This window comes from Anopheles coluzzii, chromosome 2 (genome assembly GCF_943734685.1).
Source record: "Anopheles coluzzii chromosome 2, AcolN3, whole genome shotgun sequence".
Taxonomy (NCBI): Eukaryota; Metazoa; Arthropoda; class Insecta; order Diptera; family Culicidae; genus Anopheles; species Anopheles coluzzii.
The window spans coordinates 30,664,314-30,679,269 of record NC_064670.1 but is presented as its reverse complement, the minus strand read 5'-3'; the positions used below and the strand labels follow the sequence as shown (position 1 = coordinate 30,679,269).

Genomic DNA, 14,956 nt, shown 5'->3' with positions numbered 1-14,956 from the left:
TGCGACCGAGTCGCAAGCAATGGATGCATGGAGCAATGGAGCAATGGCTGTGGTCGATATTTGTATGATCAATTTCCTGCGATAATTCATGCGCGGGCGAGAAAGATCGCTTCGAAAGCACCACAAGCAGAAGGTCGTGTGCATGCTGATCATTTAAATGCCTTCGATTGTGCATCACCGTTTTGACCGTTTCGTGACACAGCATGAAACGAATTATGTCGGGTTCATGCAAATCATACAAACACACACAAACACACACACTTAAAGCAATCGATCGTTATCAGCCCTATTGTGGTTCGACCGTTATGACCGTGCGATGCGACGCGATAGTGGTTGTAATGATCGCACCATTTTGAGCGCTCTTGGAATTGGAGCCTTGGAAAAGGGGGTTTGTGATCCCTTGTGCCTTGAACTGACCTTCGGTTGATGTTTTATGCTAATTCATGCCACGAAAAAAAAAAACGGGTCAATTTCAACAGGAAAACATGTTGCAGCAATCATAATCGAAATGTTTGTCTCCTTTACCGTTCCAAATTGACAGCCTTGTAAATGCATCTGTGTTGGGGTAAGGCCGAACGGACTCCACACTAACGTGCTCCTCATGGATGAAAGGCTTTCCAGACCCTTTCCAGCCGAATATTGAATCTAACCGAACGGGAAGGACGGAGGCGAGACCGTTAATTTGTAGAGTGGCGATTAAAACGATAATCATCACAGTTAGAAAGGGAATGGGGTAGAAAGACTGGGTGCGAAGGGTTTTTTCCCCCTATTTCATTTGAAACAGATACGGAAGGGAACGTTTGGTTTGGGGAGTGTTTGGATAAATCGACCCAAAAACCTATTCCCAGCGTGCGTGTGCAACGGGATCTTTTCCCACAAGAACGCCAGGTAGCTCTGGTGAGGCAAAGTGAGGGATACCAGAACGCCAAGTGCAAACGCGCATCCGAGTCTGGGCAACGCGGAGCATGCGAGAAAAATCAACAAACGGAAGAGAGTTTACATTTTCCATGACTCAATTACATTCGTTTGCGTTTCGGGTTCGACAAGTGTTTGGGAAGATTCCTTCCAATTCACGGCATTGTTTGCGCTTTCGGGTAGATGAAATGCGCATCGGTTGAAGGAAAAGAAAGGCAACATCCAACTTGATTGAACCAGTTCACCGTTTGTCGTTTTGTTCCACCGTCGAGAACGCTTCCGTGGACGCTTGCAAAGTACGAAGTAACGGGAGCGTGTCATGAGAATTTGCACGAAAAAGGCATTCGCCTTTCGTTGTTATTGCAAATTTGGCCTGTCTGCACTGAAATTGCAAAATATTCGTGAACCGAAAGGGGGCTTTAAATTAGTTTTCCCGAACACCTGAAGCGGAATTTAATACGACCGTGCAAATGCATCCATAATACGGTTCGTCGCTTACCGCCGATGTGCGGTATACAAAAACGGTCTGCAAATTCTTCAAATATCCCAGCCCAGCTTTTCGGCGTTCCCACACGCTTAGGGCTTGGACCTGTAAATTTGATACGGTCCGAAAATGGACGAACGTTGTGAGAACCGAAACAAAAATGAAGAAGCGCAGAAGCAAAAAAGCATTTCCCGGCATATTAATAATGCTTTATGAGGTCAGTTTTATGATCTAACAGGTAGGGCAAGGTTGATTCCAAACCCCCTCGTAGCTGGCTGAGCCGGTGACGCACGGTACGGAAACAGTAACGAAGGCGAGTAACAGTACCGGACCGGCGGTGATCAAGCCATGAAACTGACCCCAATTTTAATCACCCTAATCGCTCCCGGTCGCGGTGAGGTCCCGGAAGGCGGGGCGGCAATAATTGTTCTGTGTTACGTACTTCGCCTGGCAGTCGTTGCAATCTGCCCCGGAGTCTGTGTCTAAACATTTATCCTACTTCAAAACAATAGCGGTTTGGGGTATTTTTTTTTATTATTTCGCGCATACTTGCGGATTAAAGGGCCGTGATATTCAGCTGGCGATTCTAAATTTTACCGTACACTGTGTGGTTGTCTTTTGCCGTGAAGTAAAGCTCACAACACATTTCGATTCGGGTGGTTGGGTTAGCGCTATCTTGTGATGGTGGTAGTAGATTTGATTTGGCTCCGCTCTCTAACACTCGGCAAAGCGTTAATGCTACAAGAACGCATTCTCCTCCCAACGTGGTGCGAATCACCGTTCTGTGAAGTGAGCATTTCATTTTAATTACTCGCTCTGCCAGTCCGGACAAAGGCCCACAAGGGTGACTGGACTTGCGGTGTGTTTGCGCCTTTGTTTTGCGTTATTTATTTGGCACGGTTTTTGGAAGTGTTTGTTCGTTTATTTCGTTCCAACCAACCATCCAGATGCAGTCCAGCTGTGTTTCGATTCCCGATTTTATGGGTCAACAGAGTAAATGGTCGCAAATCGCGTCACAATTGCTCTTGTGAGAGGGCATTCGTTTGGTACCGCTACTTTTTATTTGACTGGCGCCGATTGCTTGGAAACTTAGAGGGAATGTAACGTTTTTTTCTCGCCTCAAGTTGTTTATAGAAGCGCCTGAAGCTATTTCTAAGAATAATAGAATTTTACACAAGATTGGAGGCTCGATAAAGTGTGTTCTTGGGTTTCATGTTTTGAGTGCCAAATGGAAGCAAGAGGCAGAACAAAAACGGCAGTGAGAAAATTGTCCAATAACAGCATCATCCGGAAGGGTACAAGTTTTCAGCAGCAAAACCCGTTTGCAGTCACAGAAACTTAGCAAGATGTATAAATCGTTCCCGGGAGTGGTACTGATGACGATAATTGATTTATGCTGTGTTGTATTCTTGCAGAACGGATGTGTAGGAAATGATCTGTCATTTTTATGAAAAAAAAAAATCATCCTCTCTCACAGATGCGGTAAAGAGAATATCCCACAAGCGTAAAAAGCATCAGAAATTGCTGGAAACGATCGCCGGCAAACCGCTGCACTGACGTCATCTGTTCCATTTCCTTCGCATTCTTCGGGGTAAAGTTCGAATGGAACAAGTTCACAAAGGTGTGAACCACCGACGACCACTGCTTCAGGATCAACCTGTCCCCTGGGATGGTTTGCAAACATCGTGGGGAACCGAACCTCGCCCCATCAAGCTGGACGGCGACACTGAGGTTCTCATCATCTGCCGCACCGGCACTAACAATCATCATTAAAGTTTAATTTCAATCGACCCGGTATATACCGCTAATAATACAACTATCCTAGGGATAGGAAAGTGAAGGCTGGCGGTGCGAACCGAAACGTTCCAATTCGCACCCCTGGCGACCTGGCGACGGTGCAGCAGGTATCATTGCAGGGGTGTGTTTTTACACGCTTCGCAGTACACCCCGTTTTGCGACAGTTGAGTTAAAGGCGCGACAAACTCGTACGTTCGATGGACGATTGCGTAGGGCGGGGACTTGAATGCCGCTCGTAGGTGACGAACCCGGCGTGTAATCCGTCCGGGGTTGGGTTAATCGATCGTACTGGAGGCGGGGGACATATCAAGGAAGGGGCAGTACGCCGCATCGCAACGGTTATGCTGTAGATAAACATAAATCATCCCTCGCCAGCATGCTTATTATTACCATTATCGTCTTTCTTGTGGTCAGTTTCGTCTTTGCTGTGACGTGATCTCACATCTGCATCCGATCCGACAACGAGCGTCGTGTGGGAAGCAGCGTTAGTGAAATGTTGCCGATCGAAATCCCAGCGCATCCCAGCATCGACTCTCATTGCTCTCTGTGCGAGTAATTATTAGCAGCAATCATTGCTCCAATCCACCAGCGATTTGAATTGCTAATCAAAACGCTTTCTGGGAAAAGTGCAGAAAGGAAAAAAATGGAAATCTATCGCGGGAAAAACGCGAAATGCTTTCGGAAAGCGGTGGCATTAAAATTCCTGCAAAAATCAATCCCAACCCTGGGTACAAATAATCAGCCATTAAGATGTCAGTTCATGTTGGTGTGATAGTGTGGTGGTGGGAACGGAAAATCAATTTTTCCATCAGCCTAATAATACTGCAGTCGCCCGTCCTCGAGATGGGGGCCAGTTTGACGTCTAGCTTGAAGGATGTCGTTTAGTCAGTGAGTCCAAAGAAACAACGCTCCACTCTCGGCGCAAAGCTGGGCGCCGGAGGGCAGTGATCGATTCGAAAGGGAAGTTTGTAATTGTGTGACCAGCGGAGTTTGGTGCGGGTAGCAAATTCCTTTTCACTGTAACACGGTTCGAGCATTTGGGATCTGTGGGTACGGAGAAAGAGCGCAGTGAACCGCATTTGTCAGCTAAATCAATTTTGCTCTTTCGTTGCTCTTTTACCTCTTTCGTCCCAACAAGTGTCAACTTGTTGTTCCGAGGGGAATTCAACGGGAATTGGTTGGCTGGTACAAACTCTAACTTAACCCTGCAGCAAAAGTTAAAACAGAAATAAAAAGAAAAACCAGCTCACACAGGGTAAGAGGAATGTGCGTACAAGTTGTGTTCTGTCCAGCGATAATGCTTCCCATTCCGAATGATTGCGCAACATCAGTTCTTTCGCTTGCGATGATAAAAAAACAGAGTTAGAAGGAGCGCACCGTGCTGCCGGCTGGATCGTTCATCATCCATTCGCGAGCACATTAATTTGCAGATTTGAAGGCTATTAGCGGTTGGCATGCCGTCACGTTGCATCAAACCGCTCGGCCGGTGGTATGTCGATCACCCGGGATCGGAAGCTGGGGCAAACTCCGGGCGCACATCTGCAACGGCACACCGTTGGGACAAACATCAGGTGCGCAAGCGCAAGCGGGTTGTGGTTGCGCATCGATGTAGTAAAACTGGTCCCCCACCGGGACCGGTTCGATGGGTGGCATCGTTCTGAGGGCGTGTGTGTGTGTGTGTCGGTGTTTGTGTTCTAGGAATGATAGGAAGCAGCACCAGAATGCAATCGACCTTCGCGATCAGGGAACGGGAGCTGATCGGATGCTGTCAAGAAGCACAGCCAAGATGAAGCGATCTAAGGGCAGTAAAGAGAAAGATAGGAGAAAGATCGAGAGTGCCAGTCGGTTGTAAGTGCGTGCGGTCGTGACGATCAATTCGATTTATGCACATCAATTGCCAGCTTAGCGGTAATGTGTCGATCGCAATCGTATTTGATGGAGCAGAAATAGCAAAACGATAGACTCGCAGGCAGCTATATTTATACACACCTCAACGAAATCGCCTTATTCGTTGCGCAACGGCTCGAAATGTTATGTCAGAAAGGGAGCCATTTATCATAAAAGCAACGCAGCAACGGTTTTGCTATACGACAGCAGACCTGCCATTGTTTCTGAAGCATCGCAACGTGGACGGTGATGAGTAAACAGCAACACAGGTTAGGTAAACCGTACGAAATTAAAGCACGATCCGGGGAAAGAAACGTAAGTGCGCATTAAAGAACAACCTCCAGATCATGAGAACTGCTCCGGTTTTATCGTTGCTGCGTCGGTTGCCGGTTGCCGCCAACAAAACGATGCAACATAACGTCCCACAGTGAACGGCTTCTAAAGGTCCGTACAAAATGAAATAATTAAAAGAGTGTGATTTTGATGGAACGTAATCGTCATAAAAGTGGATCGTGAGCACTTCGTTCTGCGTTCGCTTCCCTTGGGAGAGTGCACCATGAAAGGGCGTTTATGATAAACGTTAAATTTTATGCTCAACCTCCGTGGCGTGTGAAGTGTGTCAGTGCTATGGCAGTATGGTAGAATCGACACCGAAAAAAGTATCATCCAAGGAGGGGGACCGTTGTGTGTGTGTGTGACGGTACGCTACCGAAACGGTGCCAGCGTTCCAGTTGTCATCGTTTGCGCTGGCCGGAACTGGCGATCGCGGGAAGAGCAGTGGCATCATGCACAAATGTAGAGAATTTGTTGAACGTTTTGCTTGGAAGCTGGAAGTGGACGGGCCCGTCCACGGTTACAGCCGGAAACGAGACGCCAAAGCGAGCGTGAACTGTCAATTCAATCGACTAACCGTACTCCCATACTGATCGATATCAGCGCAGCCAAAGGCTGGTTAAGGTGGCCAGTTGCTTGCTCTTCCCTACTTACCACGTGCTTTCTTGCCTTGTCCGCGATTATTAGAAGCCCACAAGAGGTTGCGTTGATGAGCGCATAAGAGCGTTCGTCTCGCTCCGTGTTCCGGTTGGTTAGATCAACATCATCGTACGCATCGGAATCTCGGGACTGCACGGTATTGGACGTTGATTAACTGCTGGCGGCCCGCTAGCCACGGCACAGTTCGTACGGGCCTGATGCGACCGTACACGTTTGATTAGATCATCCAATTTTGTTTAATTAAATTTAATTCGAAACTCCGGTATATCCCGGGAGCGGACAAAGCGAAGAGGGAATGGCTTAATTTCGAGCTATCGCACACCAAATGCAAAGAAGAAAAGCAGTGTACGTTGCTATCTGACTGGCTGTCGGGTGCTGAACTGCCGAACAAATGGCACCAAACCATCGCCCAGACCTCTGAGACCTTGTGATTGTGGATCTAACGTGATTCTTTCAGCAGCAGCAGCAGCTGCTGCTGCAAAAGCAGTGCCAGCACCGCCAAGGGCTTCTCCGGTGGCTACTGCACGATCATTATCCAATTAGATGGTACCGTAGGCTGTGAAGGTGATCATCTCCGGGTTTCGGTTTGGGTCATTCTTCATTCTGTCTCAATCCGTACGGGAGTTCCAGTCTCCCGGTCAATTACGATCGCCTAGCCGTAGCAGTAAGGGGGGTCCCCACATCCTAGAACGTTTCGCCAAAGCTCCGTCGTTTCGTCTTTTCATCTAGATCCAGTGTAGGCCAATACCACCCAATAATGGGTTGTGGAAAAGCATCTCTCTCCCGCCCCAGCTGATTGCTCGGATTATGCGCATCCGCGTTTGTTTACACATCACTTTGGCTGGCTGTGTCCCTCGTGCCGAGTGGCGAGATAATTGGACGGAAAATTCACGGTTCGCAACGTTAATGTTCTGGATGCGAATTTGTGTCGGTTGGCAGAAAGGCAGGTGGAATCGAATGAAGAGATATGTGCACAGAACCGGGAGTTGTTTGTAGAAGAAGAAGCAGAAGTGGAAGTATAAGCATTAATAAATGATGGTATACACATCGCTAATCCTGTGCTTCAACGCCCTGGGCTGTTTTGACAGGCAGACGGGAAATAATGGCACAGTTTGGTAGATTGTCAAAACTGGACAGCATTATAGTAGATGTACAGACGTGAAGGAAAACGATCTTTTGTAGTTGAAATGAAGTTAAGCGTACAGCTAATGGGTTTTTGGTATTCTAAATTAGAAGTCTTCTTTGCAGTGAATCTTGAACAGAAAAGAAAAGACTATTATGAACGAAAACGTGAAGCAATCTACATTAAAAGCTTCTTCCATTGGGATTATGACGAATTTCCGTGTCCATTATGGCGTAGAAATTGACCAAAAACGCCTCTGATGTTCACATATATGGTTAATCTTTTGCTAAAGTCAAAGAAAATTGCAATTTTAGAATTTTTATTACATTTAAATCTTCTACCTATTCTTCTATTCTTTGACTGTTTCGTAGTAAACCTTGCGATGTTCTTTAGCTAGTGCTGTTTCCCAATATTTGATTTATAGTATTATAAATCAGTTTAGTAGATAGTCCCTTACCATCCCATTATAACGATTAGGTCGTTAATCAATAAACCTCGTTTGATGAGCAAAACGTACAGCTCATAGGATATCCGTTAGTTCTACAAGCTGTTTACGAATCCCAACAGCACCGTTCATAGTTCTAACGATCTTATAATCAACATAAGCTTTATAGCCCACCAGGCCTGCAGGCTACTGATAACTGTTCACATTCTTCCAACCGCCCAGCAAACATTCTTTGAGAACCTTTCAGACACACGTGGTGATAAAAGAGACAACAAGGGGAATCATTCTACGGTTGCGGTTACGCGTCAAGCATGTTTTACATAAAGGCGCTTTCGCCGCGCGATGTCGTCCTGCCCGGTTCCGACTGTACGTAGTGACACAAATTCTTCACGTTTCGCCACTTCTTGTAGTGCAGAGGAATTGCCTCTAGCAGGACTGACCACAAGACTAACGGTGCAGAATCGCCCTTTTTTCGCGGACGGGTTGGGACGACAGCGAAGGGAACAAATTACGTGACGCGACGTCCAGTTAAAAGTCGCCTCGTAAATCTTGCCACCGCCCAGAACACTGGAGCACAAACGTTCTGGGGCGTTTTGCGGACGTTTTTGTAGCCAGGTACTGGTGGTTAAGCATGCGAGCTTTACGTACCAAGACACGCCTACGGCTCATTATCGGTTCGCTCAACCACTTCCGTCCACTGTGGCCGTGTGCTCCAGAGACCTGCATGCAAGACGCGGAAGACATTCTCCAGGACGGGTTGATGTCACAAGCTAATGCGTCCCTGGAGCCCACTCTCACCTTGATACGGTGGGTGCGATAACGCTTGCAATAGATCAAGGCGATTGATGGGTTCGGTGGATTCGTTTTTTTGTTCGTGTTGTTGCTGTCCATGCACCAACTCAACCGACTGCAGCGGAACGATTTATCTCGTCCGCCGATCCTAACATGCATTGGGACGCCCTTAAAGGCGCTCGATTAATTAGCGTATCGCAGATTGCTTCGGCGGCGGATCGCATGCTGGCGGGCCGCCTCCTTACGGCGATCGTTCGCGGTCAATATTCCGCTGTAATGGAGCTGTTCTCTGCGCCCAGGGGAGTTGTTAAGCTTTGGAGATAGCAGTGCTGACTTGATTAATTCAGCGTTCGGGAACATGGTGCCAGTGTCTAAGGCAATCCTTTTGTCAAGCAGTGAAGCGTCGAAAAGCCGACGTGGCCTACTGCAGAACCACACACAGAACCGACCGTCTGCCAGCGCTCAGTCGAGTGTGCGTTGGTTTTGGCTGCGTATTCATACGGGGCCGAATGAACCGTTAAGGAACCGTTCGATGGGGCGAGCTTAACGAGGTACGAAGTACGACCGCCGTTGCCGGTAGAAAGCATACGGTACGTGGAACCCAAACGCTGTGGAGTTTTGCAGTTAGCCGGACCTGGACAGCGTGTTTTGATTCTCGCAGCAGACGCAGCAGACTATTCGGATGGGCCTGCTTTTGCTTGCTGTTCGTCTAAATAGAGGCTTTGCAAAAATAAACGCACCTACACAGCGGAGCGGAAGAATGTTGCCCACCATCCCTACCCAGTGCAACTTTCATCGGGAATGAAGCGGGGGCCATAAATTCAATGCTAGCCATTTGCCTCGGCATAGTGCACTGGTACACAACCTACTTTTGCGTCGAGAATGGACTTTTCCCCGTCCGGTTTTTGCTCGTAGGTAGGCGATGTAGGTGAGACGATGTTGCTGATTTGTTCTACATTTTACCCGCCCGGAATGATGAGGTGTTTTGCAATTAATTAGAAGCTTTATTGCCGCCTTCGGAAGGCGCTTAAAGTGCTTTAAGTTGTTCTAGCTATCTGGGAGGAGTTATACATCGTAAAGTGTTGCAATGGTGTTGCACAATAAAAATGTATCATTTTATGGTTCGCCAGATCATGGCTTAAAAAGCCCGTACGGTCACGGTCAGGGCAGTGTTATGCAATTCTTGGCTGGCAGTAAAACAAACTCCAACATGTGGAGCCGCCTGAGTAAAGGCAGTAGCACAAACCGGAGGAAAACGCTTTCCCGGAACCGTCGACTTTTCGTACCGTCGATTGCCGTGAGAACCAACACTGGCAGGTCCCGTTGGCTAGATCGACTTTGGTGTGTCATTTGATGAGATTTTTGTTTTCGGCTGCTTCGCTCACCGTTTCCACCGCGCATCGGGAGCGCGGGAACGACGATGATGCCACACACTACTCGGTCACTGGAACAGTTTTGTTTTAGTTTTTTGCTCCATCACGCTATACCCTAGTTTAGGTCGCTTCAAAAATTAGGCTACAATCTACCTCCCGATTACATCGCATTCTGCGAAAGAAGGATGCCGTCCTGCTGTACCAGAATGCTTGCAGACCACCCCGAAGCGTCGCAACGGTTTGGCGAGCCGCTTAGCGTTTAGTAATCGCCACACCGAGTGCTTTCCGGTGATTGGTGATACAATGTTAGAAACAATCTTTTCCGAAAGCTGCCTTCTCATCTCATCCCCTCCAAAACTTACCTTATCTTTATTGTTGCCGGCCGGTCCGGACGCGGTACCATTTTCCGTTGCCGGAATCGTTACAGCTGGTGGGGTCTGCTGGGGCAGCTGATTGCTGCTGCTTGCCACCGCGTTGCTGCTGACACTGACCTTGTTCACGTTGACCGTGCTCGGTCCGGGGCCGCCCGAGCTGCCCGTCGGTTTGTTGGCCTGGGCAGCCGCAGCCATGGCGGCCGTAAGCTTGTTCTTGTTTTTGTTCGAGCTGTTTTTGTGCGACAGACGTCGCGGAGTGCTGGCACGGATCGGGGCTGCCGCCGTCGTCATTTCCAGCGTGGCATTGCGGGCGACGGGAGCCTCCGTGGAACCGGACGAACCGTATGAGGCGCTGGTAGCAACGGTCGAGCTTCCCCGCACGGACGTTGACGTGACGGAGGAGGATGCTGCGGTGGTGGTGGTGGTGGTGGTGCCTGCAGTGGTGCTAGTTCCCGCGGTCGAACTGGCCGTGGACGGTTTTGTTGCCTCCTTGGGCGATTCCTTGGATTTTGCCGGTGTGCTTGTGAGGGCGGCCGCTTTCGGCATTTCGGAAGCGGTGGATGAAGCTGCTGCCATGTCCCGGTTGGAGCCGACATCGGTCACGAGCGGTTCGTTTGCCGTGCTGGAAGCAACAGCCGCGCTCGTCGTGTACTTTGCCGTCGTTGTAGTCGTCGTCGTCGTTGTCGTCGTCGTCGAGGGTACGGTTGAGGCGCGGGGCGAACTTAGCGATTCGTCGCTGCGAAACGCTTCCGGCAGTTCGTTTTCGGCAACATCACGCTTTCGGCGCCAGTTGCTACCGAACGTGTGGGCCTGCAGATCGCTGATCAGCTGCCGGTACTGCGGGTTGTTGAGGAAGAGCTGATCGATCGACAGAAAGTCGTACCCGTCGTCGTCGCTCTTCAGCTCACGATCGTCCCCGGTGTCCGAATCCAGCTGCACGGTGGCCGCTGGTGCCGCTTCCTCCGTCCGCTTCGAGCTGGCGGGCGATGGTATCGCCCACGTTCCCAGCGCTAGCAGCTGCAAGCTTACCGCCAGCACCAACCACTTTTGACAGGTCACCATTTTGCACCTGGATGCGGAATCGGATGCTCGGATGGGCGATGCGCAACCCGGAGTGACACTTTTCACGAGTCGGTAATTATATTCGCCACACAGGGGGTCGCACGAACCACGGCAGGGGGCGTCTTTTATGGGGTGCAGTTTTGCAGCACAAAAACGAAAGGGAACGGAGGTTGAAAGGTGACGCTTAGACACTTTAGGCCGGTCTCAACAGTTCCACATTGTTTCACGTTGGTTGGGCGGGAGGAATAATAATGCTGGAGCCGGTATCTTGAATCGGGTTTTTACAGGCCTCCCCCTTCCAGAGAGCGACAGATCGTTCCGAGATCGGACGAAGGAAGCACTTTTCCAAGACAAATAGTCCACCGGCTCGGGAAAATGGCTGCAAGTTCTGCAACGAGAAAGTGGGAAAGGTAAATAGAGAACAAAATTATAGGTTAGTCTTTGCTGTTAAAAATTATGATGATGATGATGATGACGATGAGAAACGCTTTTTTGTACATTTTGTGGATCGTGAAAAGATTAGGCGCAGCTTGGCTAGGCAAAGAAAAAAGACGGACAGAACAGAGGTAAAACGACGAGAAACAGACAGCTGATAGACAGATGCTTTAGGATAAAGGGGCAGTTTTTTTATTATTACTACAGGCGACCCCTTTCTTATCGAGACTCTTTGGTATCCATCAATCTGAAGGAGGGGATGGCTTTCGGGCACTAGTCAAAACGCATCGTTTATCGATGCCATTACGATAAGATAATGAGTCAAAAATGGTTAGCTTGGCGAGGCACTTTGAAATGAGGGAGGATTATGTTTTAATTTGGGCGATTGTGGTAGTGTTTGAGGGAGAGAGATATATCTTATTGTGCGCTTAATGTGCGTTGTTTTGTTGTATGATCATGTTCGTTTGGGGGTTGGTGATGATTGAAGAAAATAGACAATTTATTTGCAGAACATCAAGATACCAATGTCGTTTGGAGGTTCTAATGTTTCAAGAACTGTTAATACGTTGATATCTTAATTCTCTGCAGAACCCCTCTCTACGGCAAGCTTTTATCGGGCTTTCTTCTCCAAGCTGTATTTTAAAAAGCAAACCACAAGGCGATGGAAAATTGCCAACACTCAATGGTCGGTGGGTGACATTTTCAAACCAGCACGAACTGGAACCAAGGCTCGATCGACGACAGCGACCTAGATCGGGATCTGTCACACAATTTTCAGGTCAAACCGGAGGCTGATTACGATCCGATCCCCGTGCGCTTTCGTCGCGCATGTAAGTAACACATCCAAACCGAATCGTTACTTCCGCACGCCGGATCCCACCCAGGCCCAAGGGCCTGAAGCGTCATAGCACCGGTGCGATCTTCCCATTTGTGCGTGCAAGTCGCACAGAGAGCGATCGGGTTTTGCAAGTGGTGGCCGTGGTGGAACCGCGCCATTCCGAGATCGAGATCCATTTGCGTACTCTAGTTGCTTAATTGACTTGTCATGCTGGCGGCAGTTGGGGTTTGATTTTTTCCTTCTTTTACGCCCTTTTTTTTGCTGTCGTTCCCGATCCGTAGGCACGCGTTTGCATATTTGCTTTGGATCCGGTTGGCTGAGGGAACGAATTGATCGTAGTAAGGCGCAATTGTACCGGTACGAAGGCGCCAGCAGCTTCAATACAGCTACGGCTGGTAGGAGCAGAGCAAACGCAAAGACCTCCCCTTTAAGCCCTGTCAATTGTCGCGTGCCTCTGCTTCTTTCTCAAAAGATAATTTTTTTGTCTGAACTCTCACCACATTTGATGTTTTGTTTTTTTATTTGTTCATCAAACGCAATGCCTCAGTGCGTTGGCCTTATTAGGGAAGACTCTGTTCCCTTTTTTGTGGTAACCTTGCGGGAAGGTTGCACATCAAATAGATACACCTTCCGTGTACTGTTCGTTTCACCAGCGGCGGGGCACGGTTTCGATTCACATTCGTACGGCGGTGGGTGAGTTTTCAATGCTTTAATTACGTCCCACCAGCGAATACCGAAATGAAAACAAAAAAAAAAGAGAGAAGCAAAGTTCATGTTACGTTTCTCAATTGTGAAACCCTCAAAATTGTAGATCACACGATCGACAGATCGGTCGGTAGGTCAACCAGGAGAACGCCCCATTTTCACACGTTGCAGACATTTTAATTAGCGAGAAATTGGGTTCGCAGGGTTAACCCACCTACCCAAGAGGCCCGAAATGTGTAATTACTGCGGGAAGTAAGGGTTACCTTCTGGTAATTAATTAGACCGCGGTAGGTGGATTATTTTTCCTCCTTCTTTTTTGCTTTTTGCTCCAACAGATGTGAAGGTTTGAGTTTTAATATTATGTTCAGTAAAAAGATCGTGAAGCATGCAGATTTCATGCAGCTGCATTTTCTAGAACGCAACATAACTCATGCACCAACCGAATGGGTATCCAAATATTCGCCTATTCATATTTCCCGTATCTTCTCGAAGTGGAGAAAGTTACTTTTGACCTACATTTCCGTTCTCTAGGCATCTTCAAGTGCAGTTACCTTTGCTGTACCGAAAACGCGGCGTAATAAATCACATCTTCAACAGGTCTGGCAAGCTATTTGCAGCACCCATTGCACCTGCTCGAGTGAGGTACGGCTCTAAGAGAAGCGAACGGGCCCCGATCCCAAACCTAGGTCAAGCAGCCGCTTGTTGATGAGTACGGAAATTGGATCCGACCCGACACGGTTCAGTGTTACAACGCTACGGACAGTTTTATGGACTACTCGCACGCAGTTTTACGAGCATATCTTCCCGAGCGTAGAGCATAGATAGCGCAGCAGTAGCAGAGGCATTAAATTTATGACCACTCCTGTGCGCAGCCTCCAGCAGTGGCGTCTGCACGGCTCCTATTTGAAATCGATAGAGGGAAGGTCGTCAGGTTTGGAGTTAAAAAAAAATCAAAATCCAATCGATAGGTGGAAATAAAACAGCCCACTGTTAACCGTACGACAGGTGATCGTACTATAAAGGGCATTTCTCATTTCTAACTCGTCCCGCCCGGAGAAGGTGTCGGCAGCAAACACGTTCAAACAAATTGAGGCAAGAATTTTCACATCCAGTCTAACACGTTTCCTTCGCAGCCGCTGTTGGCAGGAGGCAGAAACACAACTTTTCTCGAATGGAATCAGGTGTCAAAAGGCGGTGAGCGTAAAATATACGTGCTTGTGTGCGTGCGGGTGCATTTCCTTTCCCCATTTCGATTCAGATTGAGCTCGTAAATTTGGATTCTTTCGTAGTGGGAATCGAACCGAAAGCGGGACCGGGAAATAGGCGCCCGGCTCACAGCCATTGATTGCGTTCCGTAATCGATTGGTGATTATGGTTGGGGCCCTCGGGGCTGGGTGGTTAGAAACAGTCGGTTGTGTTGAGGCTGGCTAGTTTTAGCTTCTCGTTAGCGCCCGACGCGTTCTTGCACGCCGTACCAGAAAGGGTGAGAATGGATGAATGGTTATGGGGAGGTTAATGGGAATTAAATTTATGGTGATATATAGTGTATGTTTACAACTTTATTCTGCGTGTCAGTGCTTTGTGCTAACGCTTGTGGAAAGCTGCTATGTGTGACGCTTGCAGTATTAGTGATACACAAACGATCGGGAAAAAGACACAAATGTCGATGGCCTTTTGCAGAAAAGTGCAGAAAGAAGGCAAAAACACAAAACAATGCAGTGATAAGCAGCGAT

General features: G+C 48.3%; 1 protein-coding gene across 1 annotated transcript in view; it reads right to left on the bottom strand.

The window, feature by feature from the left end:
• The window catches only part of LOC120953614 (uncharacterized protein DDB_G0271670), a 60,435-nt gene that overhangs the window by 38,536 nt on the left and 6,943 nt on the right, over positions 1–14,956 (bottom strand). Inside the window, exon 2 of the mRNA XM_040373740.2 lies at positions 10,172–11,633. Within this exon, the coding sequence (XP_040229674.2) occupies positions 10,172–11,245 (1,074 nt within the window). The 5' untranslated portion in view covers positions 11,246–11,633. The remainder of the gene's footprint in view (positions 1–10,171; positions 11,634–14,956) is intronic.